Raw genomic sequence first — 19,132 nt, 5'->3', positions numbered from 1 at the left:
GAACGCTTACGGGCCCGTGAAAACGCAGAAACATGCTTCTGGCTTAAGACAGCACACACACGACACTTACAATGCAGGGGGACTTATTTAGGCTCTACTGCAGTGACGGTATCAGTCTTTGTGTCAGTGATTAATAAAGTGGCATCTTGAGCAAAGGCGACTTCTGTGTCCAGCGGAGAAAACGAATGGAACACACACACACACACACACACACACACACACACACACACACACACACACACACACAATTTGTTTAATTGAAGGCAAATTCAAGGGACACCACGGCTCTTTTACGCACACGCTGCGCTGTGAGGTTTTTGGGAGCTTCTTTACGCAGACGGATTCTAAACCGCAGCAGTTTTTAACACGTCATTGAGCTAATATCTACATTTTACAGTCTGGGCTGTTTTACATTATTATTTACACCTGATATGTGGGGATGAATTTTAATGATTTAAATTCCCTCATCCTCTGGTGGTGATATTTACGCAGCGAGCCACAGACTGTACATGACGATGTGCATAATTATTTTGGTTCATCTTAGAAATCTGCATTTGTTATTATTTTATGAAATTGTGATGCTGTTGTTAAGAAAGCTTTATATATAGCTTATTAGATTCTCTTGTTATTGCAGGGCCACAAATTAGTAATTTATCCGCCGATGTCAACAGGGGCTCCGTAATTTTCTAGTGATTACATTATATAGTTATATTTTATTTTAATTATTTCTTTAAAAACGTTTTAATATTCATATTAATACAATAATAACAAAAATTCGATACGAGAGGTACCGGATCTGGCAGCAAGAAGTAGGCAAGAGAAAGCATGTTCAGAAGAACCGCTCATGTTCTTCAATATTCTATTCATGTTCAGAAGAACCCATTCAAGTTAAATAACTGTTAATAAGGACATTTGAGAAGTTTGGTTTTTTTTGTGGAATACCTGATGCGGCCCAGCCTCACCCAGATACTGCCTCCAGTGGCCCCCAGGTAATTTGAGTTTGACGAAAATGCATTTTAGTTTTAGTCACATTTAGTCATTTTTATCCTTCTTAGTTTTAGTCTAGTTTTATCACATTTAAAAGCCACATTAAACTCCTTTTCTATAAAAACATAAAGCTGGAGCCTAATAGTTAAAAAATATATATTTAATTTTAAATGTGAAAACAAAAAGCAAGAGCAGGTCAGACTGGAGCCGGACACAGAAACTGAACATCGGTACAAACCAACTGCAGCTTCTGCTCTGAAGAAGCTGAGGCGCTGATCTCTGATCAGCTGAGACCAGAGAAACTCTGTTTTCACTGTTTCCACAGTTAAGAAGCAGTCGGTCACTGAGAGGCTGCTCCACGTGTTCTAGCTCTGATCTTGTGTCTCTGAGCGAGTGAGCGGGGCGGGGGGCGGAGCCTCGGGATCGGTCTGCGAGGACACACACACACACACACACACAGACACACACAGACACACAGAATCTCTCGCCCGCTCCTGATACTTCATGACGGCCTGATACGATGATGTTAAAAAAATTATTGTGACTTAGTCAACCACCAAGATTTTCGTCTCGTCTCGTCAACGAAAGTTAAAAATAGATTTCGTCATAGTTTTTATTTTCAAAGATTCGTTTTCTTTACGGCTTCGTCTCGTCTTCGTCATGGAAAAAAGGGTCGTTAACGAATATATTTCGTCATAGTTTTCGTCAACGAAATTATCACTGGTTCCGAAATGCTGTCGTTAGCGGACCAATCACAGCAGATGGCTATCCGTAGGCTCTCTGTCATGCCGACGTATCAGAGCTGCACGAAGAGCTCTCCGTGCAGCCCGGAGAGGAGGTTCCACGGCAAAGAAGGCGGTCCTATCTGTCCGTCAAAACGGAGAAGCATAAATAGGCCTTAACACGTAGCTTCTTCATCACCTCTGTGGAGCGTAGTGTCCTCCATCTTTATTAACAGCCAAAAACGAATTCATTGAGGCTAACATTTATAGAATGTTTCATTTTTGTCTTTCAGAAAAGATCTTCAGAAACAGATTAGGAAAATCGAGGGTGAGAGATCTCTATCCCATTGATTCCTACCCCCCCCCCCTTACCTTTATCTGATCTGTTTTTAAGGTCGTACTTTCACACAAAAAACACTAAAATGTATATAATACTTAAAATAATACATTTAAATGATTACTATAATCAGGGAATCAATATTTCTTATTAATACATTTATATTAATGTTCATATTTGAATTTAACTTAACTTTTTTCTGTGCTTTTATTTCTTAGTTTTCTTTCCTCTTTAACACTTTGTCTCCCACATTAACAGAACAGAACGGTCCTGGTATTTATCAAATGTTTAACTCTGTAAATGTTCTTCATAACTTATTATTTATGTTCACAGGAGCATCCCCAGACCCGGTCGTTAAAGCACTTGGTGAAACAAAGGAAGGAGTTCAGCTGAGATGTTCTGTTCATGGTGCGTTTCCAAAACCTGATGTTCAGTGGCAGAACAGAGCTGGAGACATTGTTCCTGCTGAAGAACCTCAGGTCTCTGAAAGAGGAGGCAGATATGACATCATCCTCCAAACGACTGTGACCAAGACCGACCACTATCACTGTGTCTCCACGCAGAGGAGATCCACCACAGACTCAAGCTGAGACATATGTCATTGTCCCTGGTGAGTTTCTTTATATTTCTTCGGGGGGGGGGGGGGGGGGGGGTGCTGCACAGACAGAGACAAACCAGCATCATTCACACCCACCAGTGATTTAGATCAACCAGTAGAACACAGCCTCATGTCTCTATGGGAGGAAGGTGGAGGAACCAGAGAGAACCCACTGACACAGGGAGAACAAACTGCTGATCACTTCACAGGTTAGAACTGTCAGGTGTGTTGGTTTATCCTAAATATGAGAAGATGAGCCGAATCGGTTTGTTCAATCAAGTATTTATTTAGAAAGCAATGAAAGGTATCAATCCGCAAAAACAATGGGAATCCAACACACTACCCCAGAACTCTAGCAGCCCTGGGGAAGCCTCGAGTCGCATCAGAACACAAGACCCATTAGAACGCATCAAACAGCCGGCGTCTGTATATCTCTTATAACAGTAGGTAGAATCCCATCGGTTAAAACGGAGGCGAAGTCTTCTTAGGACAATATTCAGACTGTGACCTTATTCAGAAAAAGACAGTATTTATATAACGGTGTTTAAATGAGTTGTTTATGAAACCATTCATTTTTCTTTTTACATTCTAATGAGCAGAGTCTGATTATGACATCATCATGTCTGACGTTACTCTGCTAGTTTTAAACAACCTGAGACAGTTTAACATACGATGCTACAGATTTGATCGTTTTAGGAGTTTTACTTTTTATTTTTCTTGTTGAACATTAAACTCAGGTGATGAGTCATCATCAGCTGGTAACTGTCGTGTGTTGATGTGAAAACTCCAACAGGAAGTTACACCGTGATGAAGACGTTAACTGATCATGTGACTAAAGTCTGAATCCTCCTCGTCTTCATTTGAGTTTTGCTTTTTCTAAGTTTGAGTTTATTGTGATGAAGAGGATCAGACACCTTGTTTCCATGGCAGCGTCTTGTTCTGGTTACATTTTGAATATTGTGTCCATGACAACACAAAGTGATTTTGACGTGTGTGTAAAGTTTCAAACGTCTCAGCCTGAGTCCGATCAGTTGTGAGTCTGAACTTCATTGATCTCCAGAGAGAAGAGGAAGAACCCACATGTTGATGAACTGTGTGAAACCTGAACTTCTTCAGTCTGTTTTCATTCAGGCTGCAGCTGCAGGTTGGAAACATGAAGCATCTTTTTCAGATCTGTAGTAATTGTTGAAGCAGCAGAAGCTGATGAGAGAATCTCTGTGGAATCTGAACGATGAATTCAAATTCACAAATCGTGACCGTGTCTGTTGTGTCACAGCAAAATAAAAGATGTGTAACATTTTCCTGAAGTCAAACCCAGACTCCACGTAGATCTCTGGTGAGTGTTTGAGCTGAAACAGAAGAATTACACCAGGATGGATTATTAACAGAGTCTGAGCCGAGCAGGAGGAACGTGAGCAGAAGATGGAGGCTCACGTCACTGAGCCTGGAGACCTTCATCCCTCTGGTGTTTCTATCTGCTCATCACTTCACATGTGAACCTTTAGTTCTGTGTGAAGGTTGTGACGTCCAGTCTGCTCCACAGGAAGTGACGCTGTCTTCTGTCCTCTCTTTCAGACGCTGGAGGGACGCTTCCTGTTTGGGTTGCTGCTCTTGGTGTTGTTGTTGGTGCCATTTTGACTCTTCTTGTCGGTGGTGTTGTTTACTTTGTGCTAAAAAAGAAAACTCACTCAGCAGTACCATCTGATTCAGGTAAGTTTAATTCATCATAATCATGATGAGCAGACGACAACACAAACAATTCTTTTTCTGATGTTTAGAGTCTTGACAGAGTATTTATCATCAGCTGTACAGGGTTCCTACGCTCATGAAAAACCTGGAACAGTCATGGAATTGTAAAATGTTTATTTTCAGGCCTGGAAAAGTGCTTGAAAAAAATAAAATCCCCAAAGTTTTGGAGAAGTCATAGAAATTTGTTATATTCATATTTTCATGTTCATTTACGCTGACTTAAATAATTCATTTAATTTTTAAAGAACTACGCTCAATATATTAGCAGGTGTACTGAAAATACAGACAAACATGACTTTTAGAAATCTATATCGCCCCCTGGTGGCTGATGGCAGTATAGGTCATAAAGCCTTTTTTATATCCAGTCATTAATGGTGTAGTTGTAAACTCTGTGATCTTCATACTGGAGTTTATTTCCTGTCTTGTTGTTTTTCTTGCTGCAGATCAAGCAGCAAACGGGACTCTTCTGAGAAGTCAGAATCAGATCGATATGGATCCATCTCCTCTGTAGCGTCCGTCTGCTCCGCCCTCTTCACTCCGTCACATGATCTGTGAGGTAGACTGCTGAAGCTCGTGTGGCTGTTCTGTTGAAAAGCTTCAGAGTGACGACCACACAACGCTGTTTATTTAAAGATATTGATTACATCATGATGTCAGGTCCACCATGTGACGACACATGATTGGTTCTTGTAAATAAGCTGTAGTTCTCGTCTCGGATCTTATTGGCTCCTTGGCTCTGGATGAGAGCTGTGATGACCGCGACACAGCCCAGTTCCTCAGTTACAAACTGGCAGGTGTTACAACCGATGGCTGTTCAAATCTGACAGGGGAAATGTCGCACTTTTGAAGCGGATGCAAGATGAAGTCATGAAAAACATGGAAAAGTCATGGAAATCCTTGGGTCAAAATGTGTATGAACCCTGTGTATTATACATCAGGAGGTGTTGTGTAAGTCAGTGCTCAAAATGAATCATGTTACTGATGTAACTAAATTAGTAAAGTTTATCAGGGCAAGAGCTGAATCACAGTTTGTTGCACTGTTGGAGGAGCACGAGACTGAACATGAGGACATAGGCCCCCACACAGCTGTCAGATGGATCAGTCTGGACAATGTGCTTAAAACAGGATTGTCAACCACACGTAACACAGTGGCACGGAGAGTCGAGGACATATCGTCAGATATTCAGAGACATCTCAAATGTGATCATGTTATGAAACCACCGTTGTGCAAATGAAGAGTTATGCAATAACTATTGCATCTCTTTCTGTGGAATTCAACAAACGCTTTCAGGATTTTGCAGTTATTGAAAAGGACATGTTGCTTTTCTCTCCTCCCTTCTCCGTGGACCCTGAGGATGCTCCTCATCACAGCTGCAGCTGGAGCTGTGGAGCTCATTGAACTTCTAAAAACGAGAACATTTGCTAAGAAAATGCTGAGCTTATTCAGCTCAAGATATTTGTGTGAGCAGACATACTCTGTCATGAACTTAATCAAGAACTGATTGAGGTCAAGACTGAGTGACTCCCACTTACGTGAAATTTTACGCATCTCAACCACTGCCCTCAAACCAGACCTGCCCTCTTTAGTGAAATCCAGATCTCAACATCACCCGTCACATTAGTGTCAGCAAATTATGGGTTTCTTGATCAATCTCAAATTGAGTGTTTTGAACTCCTGTTTAAAATGACCATGAGGCAAAGATTTGTATCTAACTCATTGAAATGTCATGTATTCCATACAGTTCAATGTTATCTGACTCTCCAGATATAAATGTTTTGGTTAATAAAGCGAGCTGCAGCCATTGTCTGCAGTACCTGTCATGTCGTGTCCTTCCTGTCATTGCAGTACACAAGGTTCAGCACAGTGAGTCTGTATAGTATACAGAATAACATTGACAATAACATTACCAATTGAAAAATAAAGATAATTGTGACAATGAATTTTATTTATTGTTCTATAGCAGTGTATATTTGCATGCAACTTTTGTGGTTAAAAAACATCAGAAGAAAGAAAGGTAAAGATAATGTTATAGCTGATGCACTTTCGCGTTCCGGTGACCTGTGAAATCGATCATTTTCTTTTGGGGAGAAATGTTCGATCTTTAAGGGGGGAGGTGTTACAACCTGGAGGTTGTGTCTCTCTCTCTCTCTCTCTCTCTCTCCTCTCTCCTCTCTCCTCTCTCCTCTCTCCTCTCTCCTCTCTCTCGATGATTGTGTGTCTGTTCGAGTGGATGAGTTTCAAGGGGTGTCTCTTTGAGTGGGTGGATGTGTTTACAGGGAGCGGATTGGTTCCAGCAGGGATGGAGGTGGATCGTATTTCCAGGATAAGAGGACGGTTCCCAAAGCTCCTGCGGTTCTCACTCCTCTTGCCACTGCCAGCAGGACCTCCAGCCGGACTCAACTTATGCAGCCGTCTGTAAATTGTTCTTTTGCTCACAGCCCGTTCTTGGTAGGGGTGGGTAGCATTTTCGTTCGAACCATGTTTTCTCCTGTTTTGTTGGTGAGGAGTTAGGTCAGTATGATGTCTTTTGTTTTCTTTAATTTTGAGTAGGGAAGGTTAGGTTGTTTCGCCTTAGTGTTGTTTTCTGTTTGTTATTTTGCTGTAAGCCCACCCTGAAGCAAATGTGTCAATAAACACGAACGGGCTGTTAATTGTTGTAGCTGGTTCTTGGAAGTGTGGCAAGGAGGGGGGGGGGGGGAAACTATTGTACCATGTTGCGATTATATTTTCCCCTAGACAGGGTCGTAACACCGGGTATCTTCACTTTTTGGACAACCCTGTCCAATAGGAAGCAGAGACTGTTGATTGATGCATGAAGTCATTTTCTGACCTTTTCTTCAGAAAGTGAACTGAAACTGTGACATCACATCCTGGACACGTAGTTTGAAGGAGACACAGGATGTTCCTGACTTTAACCTGTCAGGTTACGCAGATTGTTTGATTTATTATCACATTTATTTTCAAAATTATTATATATTTTGTGTCAGTTTTTTTCCCCTTATTTTTGTTTAAGTATGTTTTTTTGTTTTGTTTAAATTAGTAATTTGTTGTTTTTTTAACGTAGCGACTCACCTCGTGTAAATGTCTATAGCTTTGACGGAGCTGACCGATGTGATAAATACACCAAATCCCTCGGTCCGAGCTGATATAAAATTATAAATGATTATGCTAAACTGGGGATGTTTCTCTTTTTTTCATCGATCTCTCTTGTTATGGAAATTTCTACTGACCAGTGTCTAAGGTTGTGGAAATGACTAGATGTCTCACTGCTGTGGCCTTGGCAAACAGGGAGTTTTCTACAGCGGACGGACACAGAGGAGGATTTCATATCTTTTTTCTTATTACGTTTTATGAAGCACCTCTTTGTATTAGTTCTGGCTTTTTCACACTTGCAGCCAGTTGTTGCATCCTGAGCACTAGGCTTGTTGTGTAACTCTGCAGAGCTTACTGTTATCAAGACTCAATGGCACGTCTGAGAATTTCATTATTTTAAATCTCAAGATGAATTTCCATCACATCTTCTTCCTGCACCGCTGGGTGTAGAGGTCCTCTATGGATGGTAGCTCCGCCCTGGTGATGTGCTGGGCAGACTGCACCACCCTCTGTAGAGCCTCACGGTTCAGGGCGGTGCAGCTGCCGTACCAGGTGGTGATGCAGACAGTCAGGATGCTTGAAGCTGCTGACTCGCTCCACCGTGGTCCCGTTGATGGAGAGGGGGGCGTGTTCTTCTCCTCGTCTCTTCCTGTAGTCCACGATCAGCTCCTTCGTTTTGCTGACGTTGAGATGGAGGTTGTTGTCCTGGCACCAAGATGTCAGGGTCTGACCTCCTCTCTGTAGGCCTTCTCCTCGTGGCCGGTGATCAGGCCTATGACAGTCCATCAATCAAGTTTTGATCGTTAAGTTTAAACTTAAGGATGTGGTGCTGCCTGTCTGCACCGCCTGTGGTCTGCCCGTCAGGAAGTTCAGGATCCACTCACGGAGGGCGATGTTGAGCCCAAGGTCTCTGAGCCTCATGGTGACGAGCTTCAGGGGCACGATGGTGTTGAAGCTGAACTGAAGTCGATGAACAGCATTCTCACATATGTGTCCCTCTGGTGCAGGTGGGAGAGGGCAGTGTGGGGGGGAGGGAGATGGCCTCTGCAGTCGACCTATTGACCTGTAGGGAACTGAAGAGGCTCCAGAGAGTCAGGGAGGGAGGAGGTGATGAAGGGGGGAGGAGGTGATGCAGTGAAGAAATGAAAATGTGAAATGTTTGTAATAGTGAATGAAACAGAAGTGACGTCTAGTTGTCACGTGAACTATTAACAACCCTGTATTATTTTCTTTATCAGATTGAATTAAACTTTTATTAAAATTAGAAATGAATTAGAAATCATTTCTGAAGGTTTGTTTTTTTCTCAGTGATGTGGCGCCCCCTGCTGCCGGGAAACTAACATTTGTTTTTTTCAACAACCCTGTTTTATTTTCTTAAGCTGAGAGACATCAACTTTGCACTGAACAGGGACTCACTTTATTCACGTGCACACACACACACACACACACACGTACACAAACACACACGCACACACAGTCTGGGGATCACATCACGTGTTTCCTGTGGATAGTGAAGCAGTGTCCACTTTATTAGGTACACCTGTGTAATGTGACGCTCAGTCCTCACATGTCTATAAAGACACATGTATGTAGACGTCATGTATACATGTGCTGAAGGGCTGATCAATCATTATCAATCAAACAAACTTTATTGGTACAGACGTTTTATTACAACTTGTCCTTTACAAAATAAAAGCCACATGAACAACACGTAAGTAATGAAGAAATAAAATAATAAGAAAACTATAACACATTTTTTAAGATCAGATTAGATATGAAAACACTAAAGGTAAAAGCATAAAATACTACGAAAAATTGATAAAATACAAAATACTGTGAAGATTAAATAATGCTGTGACGTCATGCTGCGAAAGCGAAAGAGAAGTGGCGAGAGAGAGAGAGAGAGAGAGCAGCGACCTCACAGCCACGGTCAACACGTCACAACTGGACTCGGAACACGATGAAGCTTCTTCTGCTCGTGAGTTTCCTGAGTCTGTGGAGAAGAAGCGATGGAACCGGTGAGAAAAGAAACGGGGGAGAGGGGGGGGAGAATGTGTGTGTGTGTGTGTGTGTGTGTGAGTGTGTGAGTGTGTGTGTGTGTGTGTGTGTGTGTGTGTGTGTGTGTGTGTGTGTGTTTGTGTGTGTGAGACAGAGAGAGAGTGTGTGTGTTTGTGTTTGTTAGTGTGTGTGTGTGTGTGTGTGTGTGTGTCTACAGTTGTGATGTCAGGTTTGGTTCAACACATTTTGTCTGGTCTTCACTTTCTGACCAAGCGGGGACAAACCTGCTGGGCGACGAGGCCATTGCGGAAGTGAAAGAAGCTGCAGTTCACTGGGTGGCCACTTGAGGCGGGCTCCAGGAAGCGTCCCATTGACTCCCATGTTAAAAAGCCTGACTTTAGATCAGAATTGAACCTGTTTACAGCCTGGTTCAAAAACGGGTTTAGTCTCAATCACTAAGTTCTTCCTTCATGACAACTCTGGGGGGGGGTGCATATTTTTCTAACTCACTTGTTAAAGGTCTATAGAGGTTTGAAATTATGAATAATTATCACTTGATGGACAGGTGACATCACTGCTCGGCTTCACCTGAGCTCATCCACTCGTCTCTAAACTGCTGTTTGACTGTGGTGAACACGTGTTGATGTGTTTTCTGTCTTTCTGTTAAACCTGATCAAGTGCATGTGAACTCACTGATGTGCACGTGTGTGTTCCAGGTGCAGCCTTCATCAAAGTGCTGGTGGTAGAAGGGGATGATGCCATTTTACCATGTTCCTTCAGCAGCGAGAACATCAGGCAGGTTCTCTTCGACTGGAATAAGGACAAACGCCAGGAGGTGTTCATGTACGATAAGGGAAAAGTTTACAATGAGGGACGAGGGACGAGGGACGAGCAGTTCAGAGGTCGTGTCTTTCATTTCCCAGAACATCTGGACGTGGGTAACGCCTCCATAGTCATCAGAGACACCAGGTTGACTGACAGTGGAAACTACACCTGTTTATTTCCACTTCTTGTTCCAGAGAGACGATCGAACGTTGAGCTCGTCGTCGGTGAGTTTTTCATAAAACTGTTTAATAGATGATGATTTACAGACGCGACTGGTTTAAGTGTCCTCAGGTCAAAAAGGGGAGGAGTCCTCCACCTCTAAAGTCTGTGGCAGAGCTGACCTGAAAATACACTGTGTCTCCCACATCAAGCCCCGCCCCCTCAGTCCCGGTGGGCGGAGTCAGTCTGGAATCTGCAGGAAGTTACACTTTTGTTATTTGATGATATAGAAACAGGACAAAACGTCACGATTGACAGCTGAGACTGAACCGTGATTGGTCGAGTGTGTGTCTCAGCAGGACAACAAGCGTTTCTGCAGTCTGACTCCAAGTGACGTCATCGTTTCCTAACTCTTTGTCCAGAACAGACACAAACCAGTCTCATCTGTAAACTGGTTTAGCCTCATCACTGTTTTTATTCTGTTTAGTTTTACGTCTGTTTATCAATAAGTTTCCAGAATCACTTGTTTTGTCAGATTGATGACATCACACAGAGACTCTGACATCATCGTGTTTTATTTTTATCTTTTAAATCTTATCTTGATCGAAGTGATGAAAACATCTCAGGTGAGTCGGATCCGCAGGTTTCAGCAAATGTCACCAGGATAAATATTACGAACCGTTTCGTTTGCTTCACTCATCATGAACACATGAATCAGTTTTTTTTCATTAAATAAGAATTTCATCAAATTTAATGATGTTTTTGAATCTGACAAATAGACAAAAATCTCTGATTTAATTATGGTTCCTTTATTCCTTTATCACCGTGTTCTAATTTTTAACTAACAACAACAAATTACACATTTGTTTGATTTAATACAGAATATTGTAACAAGGCAAAAAGTGCTTTTGTCATTAGAGTCAGAAACTTATTCTTGACACAAACTAGAAATCAAAATGTTGTGATAATATTTTTTTTTTTTTTTTTTTATCAAGCAGAAGGAGGATGTTACAACCCACATGTTGTCTTTGTTATCGTCTGTGTTTACAGGAGCTGCTCCAAAACCATCTGTCTCAACACTTGATGGAACAACGGTCTGGGCTCTGCTGCAGTGTGAGGTTCATGGTGCGTTTCCAAAACCTGATGTTCAGTGGCAGAACAGAGCTGGAGACATTGTTCCTGCTGAAGAATCTCAGGTCTCTGAAAGAGGAGGCAGATATGACATCATCCTCCAAACGACTGTGACCAAGACCGACCTCTATCGCTGTGTCTCCACTCAGGAGGAGATCCACCACCAGACTCATGCTGAGATCTTTGTGCTGCTGAACGGTCAGTTGTGTTTTAATCTCCAGATCATTGTTCTTTGGAGTTTCTACATGTTTTCATGTTGAACAGGAAGTTTCAGTGGCTCAAAGTTTGATGAAAACTCCTGAACAGGTTGAAAGTGTTTGAAACAGCTCCGTCACCAACTCTCCAAAGTTTCTAAAGTTCAGCTTCTGTTGTCAGACATGTTTAAACTCAGTGATGTGATTATTACTGAGCTCCCAGTTACATGTGGTGTTGTACTGGACCACATGACACTAAGAACTGTCTCTTTCATTTAACCTCCCTGCTTAGAAACACCAGGGATCAGAATATTAGGAACAGCTCTGATGATGACACAGTCCAGATCAACAGCATCACTGACCTCTGACCTCAGGGATCGAACCTGTGACTGAATCTAAAACCTGTGACTAAAGAAACTGAACATTACAGGAGTCGTGATGTGTTCAGGTTGAACAGGTGGACCTAATAAAGTGACTCAGTTACAGTCTGATGACAAACTGAAACAGTATAGAATATCATATTAGAGGAATAGAAAATGTTTATATCTTAAAATAAGGTTTCATGTGATTTTGTTTATAATAATAATTGTTGTAGCAGAAACATTGTGTTGACTGTGTCTGAGCTTCTGTCCTGATGAGTCAGTTCACTGTTGTGAACCTTCAAACAACATTGTGTTTGTGTTGTGACTCATGATGTTCTGTCACAGCAGAGATCTGATGTTTTATTCTGTGCTTTTATTTCTCTCCTTGTTTTCTTTCCTCTCTAACACTTTGTCTCTCACATTCACAGAGAACATGTGAAGAAAAAACAGTTTATTCATGTTTATTTTCAAGAAGATGTCTCTAGCACCAAATTCAAATGTCCTTCACTTCCTAAAGGAGAAATGTGACAAATAACTGCTCATAAATAGTTTTGACCACAAGTTTATCGACAAATCCTGTCCTGAAGCTTCATCTGTGCATTTCTCTGTTTTTATCTCTTCCTTTGTGTTTTCTTTCCTCTTTAACACGCTGTCTCTCACATTAACAAACAGAACAGAAAGATCCTGGTATTTATCAGATGTTTAACTCTTTAAATGTTCTTTATAAGTTTTTCTTTATGTTCACAGGAGCAGTTCCAGAGCCGAACATCAAGATACTTGGTGAAACAAAGGAAGGAGTTCAGCTGCAGTGTTCTGTTCGAGGTGCGTCTCCAAAACCTGATGTTCATTGGCAGAACAGAGCTGGAGACATTGTTCCTGCTGAAGAACCTCAGGTCTCTGAAAGAGGAGGCAGATATGATATCATCCTCCAAACGACTGTGACCAAGACCGACAACTATCGCTGTGTCTCCACTCAGGAGGAGATCCACCACCAGACTCATGCTGAGACATATGTCCATGGTGAGTTTCTTTATATTTCTGCTTTTAATCATCCATCATCTACACCACTCACCTTCTGTGAGTCCCCGGGGGGGGGGGGGGGGTCCGATCAGTTGTGACGCCGGGTTCACACCGGACGCGGAAGCGACGCGGAAGCGAGGCGTAAGCGCAGTGCCAATCCTCTGGCTCCCATCCACTCCCATGTTAAACCGTTGTGCTGAACACACCGGAGGCTGAAGCACCGCGCTGCGCCGCGGCGGCCTCGCGACGTGAAGCGATCGTTTCGGCGTCGAGTCTATTGTTTCCGCTTGACGCGAGCGTATCGCGACAGAAAACACACTGAAAAATGATTTTAAACGATATTGATGAAATATTTTATATGATATAAATTATCTAATATGCATCCCATACTTTGTATTCACCCTCTGTTGTCTTTGAGTTATGATTTTACCACTTTTACCGACCACATTATTAAATGTCCCCCTCTGCCCATCCACTACAGCCACACATCTCATATAGGTAAAAAGAGAGATGGGGGGGCGGCTACATTTTCGGAAAATATACTTTAGTGGAGAATACGTCATTCACCCTCGACACCCGACATTTAACGGAGCAAACAGCGAAGTTCTTCAACATGGATGACATTAAATTAATAATTGAAGTGGAGAAGTGCAGTGAGTTGTATGATCCTCGGAACATGTTGTATAAAGACAACACCAAGGAGGACACATGTTGGGACGCGGATGCAGTTAATTTTGGAGCAACAAGTAAATATATGCTTGAAAAAAATTATTAAATGCCGTTTTTACTGCAGGCTGATAACAGCGGCGCTTCGGCGTCGCTACCGCGTCCGGTGTGAACCCGGCGTGAGTCTGAACTTCATTGATCTCCAGAGAGAAGAGGAAGAAACCACATGTTGATGAACTGTGTGAAACCTGAACTTCTTCAGTCTCTGTTTTCATTCAGGCTGCAGCTGCAGGTTGGAAACATGAAGCATCTTTTTCATATCTGTAGTCCTGTCAGACAACTAACGTTCGATCATGTAATATATTTATTACAACAGATTTAGTGTTTGGCGTCTAGGCTCCAACTTAATCACTCCCCCATATGATTACACAGGAATGATGGGAGTGATGAGCAAATACTTGTAACCCCCCAAAACTGCACATAGTCGGAGCCTGACGTACGGATCGGTATCTGCTATGTGTGCGCCATTCACCGCCGCGGTGTGGTCATTCGCTGTAGGCAAATTGTCTGCGGGGGAATATACTACCTGGTGAGGTTCCCTATACGGGAATATAGTGAACTTGGCACATGGCAACATATGCAACGGAATTTCACACTTTAAGCCCAGCAAACCACCTGAAATGCAATAAAATAATCAGTCTGCAAAGATCATACAAATTATTCACTCACATGTTTTGTTTGTATCGCCAATATTCAAAAACATGATTCGTTTCATCGGGCTTAACAAATGCGACATCCTGTCCTTAACCCTCGACAAGAGTAAGGAAAAACTACCAAAAAAACCCATAAACAGGGGAAAAAGTAGAAACCTCAGAGAGAGCCACATGTGAGGGATCCCTCTCCCAGGATGGACAGGAACAGATGTATGCCACGACAAGGGTGCAATGAATCCCTTGGCATCGTTCGCATTGTGTCGTCACCATTTGAGGGGATGAAGGCGCGCAAAAACTAGGGCTGCAACTAACGACTTTTCTCCGGCTCGCCCGTCCGGCCCGGCTGAACGCGGGTCCGACAAGCGGACCAGCGTAAAGCGGGTCCGCCGTGCACGTAGTTATTTTCGGGCCATGTTGAGGGTGAAGTTCTCCCGAACTATTGACCTCCTGTTGCGCGATACTGTGACAGCGGACGCCTGCTATTTGTCCATGTTTTGTCACTACTGCACATGCGCGACTTTCAGAGATAGGAAGGAAGCGAGATGGCTCACTCCTCAGCTGTTTCCATCAGCACCTCCGGTAAAACAACGTTTAGTTCATCTGCACGGCACAAACAACACGCGCTATGACGTGACCAACGAGTCGCCGACGAGTATATCCGTCGGTGACTATTTTTTTCGACTATCGAATTTCGTCGACGACGTCGACTAATCATTGCAGCCCTAGCCGAAACATGCCTGTGACTACCCCGGACGCGGAGACGTGATGGATCCCGAGATCTGACATGCAACAAAGGATTTATGCAGCGGAGATTACATATTTAAAACATCAAGGCTGCAGATGATGTTTGAGAGTCAATATTCCTTCTTGTGGTGTCCAACATAGCATGAGTAGCATTGATGATGGAGTGTTGCAGTCATAGCGGTGCCACATCTTAGTGAGTGCGGGGACAGCATCCAGGTGTTAGGCCTCAGCTCTGGCAGGGATGGTGAAGCTTTGAGGAGATCTCGTCATGCATTTTCGACCATTGGCTGTAATTCACAAATCGTGACCGTGTCTGTTGTGTCACAGCAAAATAAAAGATGTTTAACATTTTCCTGAAGTCAAACCCAGACTCCACGTAGATCTCTGGTGAGTGTTTGAGCTGAAACAGAAGAATTACACCAGGATGGATTCAGTGTTAATTTCGTTGACGAAGACGATGACGAAATATATTCGTTAACGACCCTTTTTTCCTTGACGAAGACGAGACGAAGACGTAACGAAAACGAATCTTTGAAAATAAAAACTATGACGAAATCTATTTTAATTTTCGTTGACGAGACGAGACTAAAATGTTGGTGGATGACTAAGTCACAATAATTTTTAAAACATCATCGTATCAGGCCGTCATGAAGTATCAGGAGCGGGCGAGTGAGTGATTCTGTGTGTGTCTGTGTGTGTCTGTGTATGTGTGTGTCTGTATGTGTGTGTGTGTGCGCCCCAGATATCGCTCCGGTCCGTAGCTCCGCCCCCCCGCCTCGAGCACTCGCTCAGAGAGACTCAGTGAAAGCTCGTTCTCTATGAGCAGCCTCTCAGTGACTCACTGCTTCTTAACTATGGAAACAGTGAAAACACAGAGTTTCTCTGGTCTCAGCTGATCAGAGATCAGCGCTTGGTTTGTACCGATGTTCAGTTTCTGTGTCCGGCTCCAGTCTGACCTGCTCTCCCTTTTTGTTTTCACATTTAAAACTAAATATATATTTTTAAGCTATTAGGCTGCAGCTATATGTTTTTATAGAAAAGGAGTTTAATGTGGCTTTTAAATGTGACTAAAACTAGACTAAAACTAAGAAGGATAAAAATGACTAAATGTGACTAAAACTAAAATGCATTTTCGTCAAAAGACTAAGACTAAGACTAAATCAAAAATAGCTGCCAAAATTAACACTGGATGGATTATTAACAGAGTCTGAGCCGAGCAGGAGGAACGTGAGCAGAAGATGGAGGCTCACATCACTGAGCCTGGAGACCTTCATCCCTCTGGTGTTTCTATCTGCTCATCACTTCTAGGCTTGCCAAATTCCGGGAAGTTTGAAACTTTCCATGGGAATTAACGGGAATAAACATGAATTAATGGGAATAAACTGGAAATGTTGTGGGTAATTTATACTGACTGTATTTACCTTGTCATATACAGACTTCCTCCTTTTTCGTATATATTTTCTTCTGTCCTCAGACAATCTCTTCAAGGACAAGACCTCCCATTGTACCAGTGTGCCCATGGTTGTGATAATAACTATTATAGTAACTCTGGTTATTCCACTTCTGGTGATTGCACTTCTAGTAAAGACCATCATGAACCAGAGGAAAAGTAAGTTATTTTTTTGTGATTTTAACAATAAATTCACAATGTGTCAAAACAAGGGAACAGAAACTTTAGTCTACTACTATATTGATTAATCTGTTGAGTATTATTTAGATTATTTAATGATCATACTCATCTTCCTGTAAAGTGCTCTTTCTATAGGTTTTACAAATATAACTTGTCATAATTCAAGTTCAAGATATATTTAAATTGCCTCAATTCAAGATCCCTTTAATTAATTGAGACTATTTTGTAGTCATCATGAATTATGACAAGTCAGATTTAAACTGAACATGACTGAAACTGCAATTCAATAGAGTAATAATATAACTGAATTATAGACAACCCCCCCACACATGAATGGAAATCTAGTTTGGGTCTTACTTGTCTAAATATTTATTTCTGTTTAGTCAAAATAACAGAAATCATAGTGTTGAATGTTGAATTGTAAACTTGTGTTTCAGAGGAGTTGTAGTGTCATGGAAGTGTTACCTGATGTTTTGTGTAACCTTGATTGCTCTGTTTAAACTTAACAATAACATTTTGCTTCTTCTTTCAGACGCAAAGCAGAAAGGATCATCAACAGAAGTTCTCCCACTGAACGGTACAGTGGTTCCAGTGTTTTGTTCTCGTTTGATTCCGTTGAGTTTGCTTTTTCTAATACTAGTTTGATTTTCTGCTGATTTTTCAATTTCACTGGACACAGCATTAATTCAGCCTCGTTGAATGTGACTCAGTGATTTCACAAGTTGTGTTGGTGTTCAGCAGCGAGTTGTCTGTGAAAGATGATGGAGAAAATAGAATCTGTCTGTTGGGAATCATTTGTGTACAAATCAGAGGTTGATGAGAGACATGGATCTGTTTTCTCTCCTGCAGGTCATCAGCTGAGTAACGGATCCGGATCTACATAGACCACACTTTAGGGAAATTCTGCAATAATGGTTCATGACATGATTATTTTTCACAAAATTGGAAACCTGCATTGTATCTGTATCAATCATATCATTTTTAAAATGCCTGTATTCACAAACCAAAGTTAGCGTCATGGGGCTGAACAAGGTGAGACCTGCTTGAGCTGCTTCTGGACTCATTTTTCTTAAAGTGGTCAGGCAATTTAAAGCTTTAGTTCGGTGCATATTCAACTCCATTATTAATCTGTTACATTACATTACATTACATGTCATTTAGCTGACGCTTTTATCCAAAGCGACTTACATTTTTAGAACACTCATCATTTTTATGAGGGGCCATCTAGGGGTTCAGTATCTTGCCAAGGACACTTAGGCATGCAGATGGGATAGAGTGGGATTCGAACCGGCAACCTTCTTATTGCAGAGCACCCGCTCTATCCCCTAGGCCACGCTCTCCCCACCTGTTAACACCAAGTATTCTGCAGTATCATGTCTTCCTGATAAAATCATGGTCAGCTGAGAGGATGCTCACAAGAAGGTTGATGGTTAGATTCTAAGCACACGAGCTCAATGCACAAGTATTCTTGTAAATGCATGTTTACATTTTCATGGGACAATATTTAAAAGGGTACGTCAATCTCGGAAATGTGACTGCTACGATAAACGGAGCCTTAAATATTTTTCTATTTGAATGAATCCAACACTTGATTTTAAATCCGACTACACTTGGATTCATAGTTTAAACTCAAGGCAGTTCGATCACCAGTCTGACCCATCTGCATGCCGAAGTGTCCTTGGGCAAGATGCTGACCCCCGAGCTGCCCCTCGTAGAACAATAAAGTGCTGCTGATAGATGCACTTTATGAATGGGTGAATGTAAAACTGTACTGTAAAGCGCTTCGAGTCACCAAGACTACAAAAGTTCTTTATAAATACAAAGCCATCTACTTGTTGTAAGTCGCTTTGGATAAAAGCATCTGCCAAATTAAATGATGAGTCAGTGCCTTGATGCAATTTCCTCAAATTTGGTGCAAATATCCATTTTACTTCAGGATGAACTTGACATCTTAAGATCAATTTGAGGGAAAGTCTCAAAGAGGAGTTTGGTGCTTGAAGGTCTCGTCACTGTGACCTCATGTTACTGTTTCAGCTGCCATGTGACTCTTACTGGAAGAAAACAAAGAGTATTTAGAGACTCATTTCATATGTTTTTGTAAAGATGCTAAAGTGATTCTTATTCCTTTGTACCTGCTCAACATGTGACCAAAGCTTTTTACACTGTGACGTCTGCGAAAATAAAAAACTGAGTGAGTCTTGAA

At 42.0% G+C, this 19,132-nt stretch overlaps 1 protein-coding gene across 1 annotated transcript in view; it reads left to right on the top strand.

The window, feature by feature from the left end:
- The window catches only part of LOC133972819 (leucine-rich repeats and immunoglobulin-like domains protein 3), a 92,672-nt gene extending 73,540 nt beyond the window's left edge, over nucleotides 1–19,132 (top strand). The window contains exons 5-8 of the mRNA XM_062410399.1: nucleotides 12,904–13,176; nucleotides 16,774–16,908; nucleotides 17,462–17,506; nucleotides 17,779–19,132. Of these exons, the coding sequence (XP_062266383.1) occupies nucleotides 12,904–13,176; nucleotides 16,774–16,908; nucleotides 17,462–17,506; nucleotides 17,779–17,813 (488 nt within the window). The 3' untranslated portion in view covers nucleotides 17,814–19,132. The remainder of the gene's footprint in view (nucleotides 1–12,903; nucleotides 13,177–16,773; nucleotides 16,909–17,461; nucleotides 17,507–17,778) is intronic.

This window comes from Platichthys flesus, chromosome 2, assembly GCF_949316205.1.
Source record: "Platichthys flesus chromosome 2, fPlaFle2.1, whole genome shotgun sequence".
Lineage (NCBI taxonomy): Eukaryota > Metazoa > Chordata > Actinopteri > Pleuronectiformes > Pleuronectidae > Platichthys > Platichthys flesus.
This window is presented reverse-complemented; position numbering and strand designations above follow the sequence as displayed.